Source organism: Myotis brandtii, unplaced genomic scaffold (genome assembly GCF_000412655.1).
Source record: "Myotis brandtii unplaced genomic scaffold, ASM41265v1 scaffold379, whole genome shotgun sequence".
Classification (NCBI taxonomy): domain Eukaryota; kingdom Metazoa; phylum Chordata; class Mammalia; order Chiroptera; family Vespertilionidae; genus Myotis; species Myotis brandtii.
The window spans coordinates 534,932-541,794 of NW_005364551.1; the positions used below are offsets into that span (position 1 = coordinate 534,932).

Genomic DNA, 6,863 nt, shown 5'->3' on the forward strand with positions numbered 1-6,863 from the left:
GCCTGTGCTTACTATACTGGAACACAGCCTAGTCATAATAAGGCCTGGATTTGTTCATGTTTTCCTAAGGGAGGCGGGAGGATATTTCCTTACTGGGAGCCAAGGTCTCAGGTTTCAATGCCTGCACATGTGATAGAGGCCATGGAAAAGTGCACTAAAGCTCTGGAGTTTGAGGAAATTGAAATGAGGCAAGGTGGTTCCTCAAATTAATTCTTAATATTATTATTCATTATATTAGCAATCACCAGGATGATTATAATCTGGAAATTGTATGCCTTTATCATCACACTAGAGCTTGTAAGACACTGCAAGGCAGAAAAGTCCTTTTCTAAGAAATGCTCTTAGAGATGCTAAACTCTATGGTCATTTGACTAACATATGTGACAGCCCCTAAAACAGTACACTTCAAACAGAGAGAAAACAAAGAACACAGACATCTACTTTGACCAGGAGAGGATGGAAGGCAGGGATTTCTGTGATTTAACAGCAGTTATCATGAAGATATACTGTTATGCATGGAGGAACCTGGAGAGTATGATGCTAAGTAAAACAAGTCAGTCAGAGAAAGATAAGTATCACATGATTGCACTCATATGTGGAATCTAAGTAACAAAATAAACTGATGAATAGAATGGACCCAGAGACATGGAAACATGGAACAGAGTGTGGAATCTCAGAGGGAAAGCAGGGAGGGTGGGTGGGAGGTAATCAATCCAAGACCTTGTATGCATATATGCATGTCCTATGGACACAGACATGAAGGCCTAGGGCGGGGGGCAGGGATGGGCTGGAGGGGGACATATGTAATACTTTCAACAATAAAGAATTATTATTATTTTAAATATATTTTTTATTGATTTCAGAGAGGAAGGGAGATAGAGAGAGAGAAATATCAATGATGAGAGAGTATCATTGATTGGCTGCCTCCTGTGCACCCGCTACTGGGGAGGACTGAGGCCACAACCTGGGCATATGCCCTAAACTGGAATCGAACCTGGGACCCTTTAGTCCACAGGCGGATGTTCTATCCACTGAACTAAACCAGTTAGGACAAGAATTATTTTAAAAATATATATATTGTGTTAAGAGATAATGAGTGCTAGGAGGGAAAAGGCAGGCAAGGTGCATGAGGTAGGTCAGCATTTGCTATAGGATGGCTCAGGAAAGACCTGGCCGAGGAGGAAACATTTGAGCAAAATCTTGAAGGAGGGGAGGAAGTGAGTCATGTGTTTATGTGCCAGAAAGGCATGCCAGTGAGAGGGAATGGATGGTAAAAAGGCCTGGAAGTGGGAGTATGTTTCATGTGTTAGACTAAAGGAACATGTAGGGGCAAGTGTGATTGGATCAGGGTGAGCAAAGAGGAAAGTGGTGAGAAATGAGGTCAAAGTGGTGATGGAGCAGATCATGTGAGGTCTAATGGGGAGGGCTCTAAGCAGAGGAGTGACTCTAGTGTTCACAGGTTCCCTCTGACTGTATGTGGAAGACATATGGGCAGTGTTGGGGGGTGAGATCCAGGGAGGGAACAAAGTTAGGCAGGCAAGTGTGGGGCAAAGGAGCTGAGAGGTGGGGGGAGAGAATGGCTCTATTTTGAAGTCAAGGGACACAGGCTATCTGAATGGACTGGATATGGGGGTGAGAGAAAGAAAGGTTTCCAGGATAAGGCCAAGGCTTTTAGCCTGCACATGGAGGGATGAGGTGCCATTAGTTGAGATGGGTTGTGGATATATTAAATTGAAGATGCCCATTAGACTCCCAGTGAGTGAGTGGCTGATAGGTATAGTTTTTGGCCCAGGTCCAGCATGGGAAGTGCTTGAACTATGATTGCTAACTCCTCTCCACAGTCACTATCAAGCCCAGACCACAGTTTCCGGATGCCCATGTCCCTTTGACAATTGGGTGAAACCCTTGGGACATACCCCTGAAATGGGCCAGGGGTCATTCATTCTGAAGGCAAAGTCACAGGGGTTTCCTCACCCCTGTCCCCACCTGGCTGCACTTTCCTCATATATCCCATGCTCTGCCAGGTCAATTGTTTGAGAATTCAAGCCCAACTTCAACCCTATAAACTAGGTGCACCTGACTAGGTGTTAGCTGCTCCCTAGGTGTAGGCTTTATTGTTTTATATGTGTTTTTCTGGAGGCAGCTAGAAGCTACATGGCCCAGTTTGGGTTTCAGCTCTACCACTTAACAGCTGCATGGCTTTGGATAGTTAATAAGTTGCTTGACCTTTCTGTGCCTCACTTTTGCCATCTCTAAAATGTACTGTAGCTCAGCCAGCATGGCTCAGTGGTTGAACATTGACCTATGAACCAAAAGGTCACAATTCAATTCCCAGTCAAGGCACATGGCCAGGTTGGGGGCTCGATTCCCAGTGTGGGGCATGCAGGAGGCAGCTGATCAATGATGCTCTCCCATCATTGATGTTTCTCTCTCTCTTCCTCTCCCTTCCTCTCTGAAATCAATCAAAATATATTAAAAAAATAAATAAAATGTATTATATCCTCAACCTTGCAAGGCTGTTTGGAGAATCAAATTTGAATATGTAAAGTGCTTAGAACACAGTGCTTTGCACACAGTAACAGCTATATAAGTATTTACAGTTATTAGAGTATTGGAAAAAATACTCATCATTGATGTTGAAGAAAATAGTAATCAGATTGCCCCCTGGTGAGGGTGAGCCTGGCAGGTAGTGATGGCGTGTGTGGGAGAAGGGGTGTCCTCCCCTTCCCACTTCCCAAGTGAGACTTTTCTCCTCCTACTCAGGGTAACTTGATGGTGCCAGTGCTTATAGGCTGTCCACCGGGAAAGCGCCTGGCCTTTGACATCACCTACACCCTGCAGTACAACAACCTACAGAACAGACACTATTTTGACTGCGTTCACGTAGACCCCGAGATGCCCTGCTTCCTCTTCCGTGACAGTGCGTGTCCAGTCTCCTCCTCTGCATTGTTCACTGTCCTCTGCCCCCACCACTTTGCCCTCCCTGCCCCCTTACCTTCCACCCACTCTCTGCTCTTCCCCTTGGTCCTCTCTCTCTTTTCTCTCTTCACCATCCTCCACTTCTCGAGCCAAGCTAATTTCTCCTCCTCCTGGCTTCAACCCCCTCCCACCCACAGTCTTCCACCCCTTCTTCTTGATCCAAGATTTGGTGACGGGAGAGTCTGGCAGTTTTGAGGGCAGGTAAAGGCATATCCAAACCAGGGCTGATGGGCGGGGGTAGGGGTCATAGATATGATGCAGGACTCAGGAAACTGAGGCCAGTTGGTGTGCACCTCTGCTCCTGTCAGCTATGTACTGAAGGTGGTGGGTGGAGGTCCCACCCTGGACACCATCAAGGAATACAGCGAGGAGGAGATTTACCGCTTCAACAGCCCCCTGGACAAGTAATCCCTGTGGGACCCAGCCCCATAATTGGGCCTTCCTTTCCCTGCAGAACCCTCGGGCTTCCCAGCCACAGACCTTACCCTTGCTCTTGCTGCAAGCCTCACCCACCTTGGTATCTCAGGGCCCTGTCCACAGCAAGGCTCCTAAGGTCCCACAAACTCTTGCCCCTTCCACAATGTGAGGCCCCATGCCCTGCCCACCAAAGGTTCCAACCTCTACCCCAACCCCAACCCCACCCCCACCCACTGAAGGCTCCAACCCCGACCCCCCACCACCACCACTGCTCACATTGCTGGCCTCCCTTTGCAAGGGCAGCCCAGGGCCCCCCCACACACACTCCCCCTGCTCCACCGAGGTTCCATGGTCCTCTACTGAGGTTATGGCGGTCCTCCACAGCACCTACAGCCTCATCTGGACCACCAAGAACTCAACAGCTACCAAGGACTTGGCTTTCAACATCATGTCCCACAACATGGGCATTGAGTGAGTGCATATCCTGGCTGCCGGCCCCTTATCCCCCACATGCCCATAATCTGTCAGCCAATCCATCCCTTCTGCTTCTGGGAGACCAAGCCACACTGACCACCTTTGTGTTCCTCAAATGGGGCTGATCTTTACATAAGCTGGACCCTCTATCTGCAGTGCTAGTCCCTCTTACTTCTTCTTCAGGCCTTAGTTTAGATGCTTCTTCACCTAGGAGGATTTTTCTGACAGTTCTAGATGGGACAGTTGGTTTCCATCCTTCTGTGCTACCCCATTCCTGCCTTGACCCTCTGCCTTTGTTCCCCATCCCAGCCCTGTCTCCTATGAGGTCTGTCTCCTATATAGGTCCAGATTCAGAATAAACTCAACATAATATTTGTGGGATGAGACAATGAACAAGTTTAATTAATTCGTGGTAGGCATTATTGACATTTGAGTAGAGGTCTTAATGATGAATTAAACAATGGAGGAGTAAGTTAGTGTATAGGGACTCAATTACTTTTTTTTTGTTGTGTTGTTAATCCTCACTCAAGGATATTTTTTCCCATTAATTTTTAGAGAGAGTGGAAGGGAGGGGGAGAGGCAGAGAGAAAAACATTGATATGAAAGAGACACATTGATTGGTTGCCTCCCACACATGCCCAGACCAGGGCCAGAGATGGAGCCTGCAACCGAAGGAGCCTACATGCCCTTGACAGGAATAAAACCCAAGACCCTTTGATCTGTGGGCTGATGCTCTAACCACTGAGCAAAACCAGCTAGGGCTCAATTACTATTTTTTATTCAATGAGAGGAAGAAAATGATGCCATGAGCAAATGAGAGAAGTGAGAGAATGAACAAAATAACCAACTTGCACCTAGTCAGCATTCAACCTATGATTGTTGAATAAATGAATAAAGGGAAGAGTAAATGAAGAAAGATGTGACTTTGTACCTAATAGTTGCTGCAAGCCTCACCCACCTTGGTATCTCAGGCCCCTGTCCACAGCAAGGCTCCTAAGGTTCCACAAACTGTAGGGTCAAGCTCTATTTGTAGGATGAAGGAATGAAGGTAGTAAGGAATAAGTGAGGAGTTGGTACATAAAAGGTGTACAATCCATAATCTAGATCAGGGGTGGGGAACCTTTTTTCTGCCAAGGGCCATTTAGATATTTATAACATCATTCTCAGGCCATACAAAATTATCAACTTAAAAACTAGCCTGCTACATTTGGTCAAAATTTAATTAACTCACCCCTAATGCCTTGGCAGGGCCAGATCAAATTATTTCATGGGCCTTATACGGCCCTTGGGCTGGACATTCCCCACTCCTGATCTAGATGAATGCATAGTAACAGAGGAATTGACAGAGGGACATGGAAAGGCAGGAGGAAATGAATGAGTAAACAAATGGCCTATCACTTCCTAGGCGTTCAGCCAGCCTTATTGGGTAAATGAATGAAGGAATGAATCAGGTATGAAGTTATAAGATTGTACCTAATTGGTGCTAACTTAAGGTTTTTGGGGTAGAGGGAGAAATCAAGGGTGGGCACGTGCTATGCATGATTTGCAGCACAAATGCCTGAACATGGGCCCCCAGGTGGCTGTGTCTGGAGAACTCTCCATGCCATGACACCGTTCCCCATAGCATCTTCGCCCCCGAATTCTTCTTCAAGGTGCTGGTGAGCAACAGGTAAGCCAGGCATGTGGCCCAGCTGGGATCAGGGGCTTCCTGTGGGGTGCCTGACTCCTCCCCAATTCTTAACCCCTTCTCCCACCAGAGGTGTGGACAAGAGCACATACTGTGACTACCAGCTCACCTTCCTGCTACATCTACACGGGCTTCCACTCAATGCCAAGCGAGCCCTCTTCATCCTCATGGTGAGTGACTGGCTGCTCAGGAGCTGCCCTGCAAGGTGGACAGGGACCCACCAGGCTGCCCATCCACACCTGTTGTGTGGTACGTGCAGGTGTCAACCAGTGTGTTTCTTGGCCTGGTGATCCTCTACATCATCATCTGCCTCTTGCTGCCCCTTATGTTGAAGATGTGCAATACCCTCCGCTGGAAGATCAACAACATCATGGCATCAGATTCCTACTATTCCTACAGCTCCTCTTCTATAGCCTTCAGCAGGTCATCTGAGACCAGATTTAGTGTTGACTCCAAAGTTGGCTCCAAGGTGGCAGTGAACAAGGCTGAACCTGAGGAAGCTGCGAAGAAGTCACTGACCTAGGCCGCTTACCTGCCCCATCCACTCTCATTCCTTCCTTCCTGGGCCATCTTTGAAATGCAACTGTCACCCATCCCAAACCTGTCTCTCTGTTTTGCTTAAATTTTCATTTCTCTTTCAGACCACACAGCCACATAGGTCATTAAAATACCAAAGTCCTTCTGTGCCAGCTGGTAAATAGTGGCTTCTCTATGTGCCTGCCGACTAAGCCCCGCCCCAGGGCGCCCATGACCTCTCTACAGTCCAGCAGGGTCCTCCATGACCCAGGCCCATTGCTATGGCCTGAAGTCTGTTCTGATTGTTCAGTACCCAGGTTTTGCACCAGTCATTAAATATTTCAGATATCAACACCTATCTGGTATTTAGCTTAAGGAGGGGACTCTGGAGAGGTTAGGATTTTTTTTTATAAGTAGCAAAAATTTCACTCAAATAGTCCAAATGGAAATGATAATATATGGGTTTTGTCAAGATAAGTTCCAGGTATGGCTTGATCCAGAAGTCTTCAATATCCATAGGATTCTCACTCCATTTTGCTGTAGCTTTCCCTCCTCTGAGTGTGGCCTCTGGCCTCAGGCCAGCCCCCCTCACAATCTGAGGGTACATATCCACGTGTCTTATTGTCCCGAGGAAGAAAGGCCTGGGGTCTAACATGCCCAAGCTGTCAGTCCTGTCAGTCACTCTATTGGATGGGTTGGGTCATAAGCTCACCACTTTACCTCTCACACTGCCAGAGGGATTTGACTTTGAGTGGCTTAGACCAATCAGAGCACACTCCTATATCTGAGG

General features: G+C 47.4%; 1 protein-coding gene across 1 annotated transcript in view; it reads left to right on the plus strand.

Annotated features, from left to right (window-relative positions):
* CATSPERG (catsper channel auxiliary subunit gamma) overlaps window positions 1-6,358 on the plus strand; it is a 42,152-nt gene extending 35,794 nt beyond the window's left edge. Inside the window, exons 23-29 of the mRNA XM_014544695.1 lie at window positions 2,764-2,920; window positions 3,117-3,180; window positions 3,288-3,383; window positions 3,781-3,867; window positions 5,447-5,539; window positions 5,628-5,727; window positions 5,817-6,358. Of these exons, the coding sequence (XP_014400181.1) occupies window positions 2,764-2,920; window positions 3,117-3,180; window positions 3,288-3,383; window positions 3,781-3,867; window positions 5,447-5,539; window positions 5,628-5,727; window positions 5,817-6,080 (861 nt within the window). The 3' untranslated portion in view covers window positions 6,081-6,358. The remainder of the gene's footprint in view (window positions 1-2,763; window positions 2,921-3,116; window positions 3,181-3,287; window positions 3,384-3,780; window positions 3,868-5,446; window positions 5,540-5,627; window positions 5,728-5,816) is intronic.
* The last annotated feature ends 505 nt before the right edge of the window (window positions 6,359-6,863 follow it).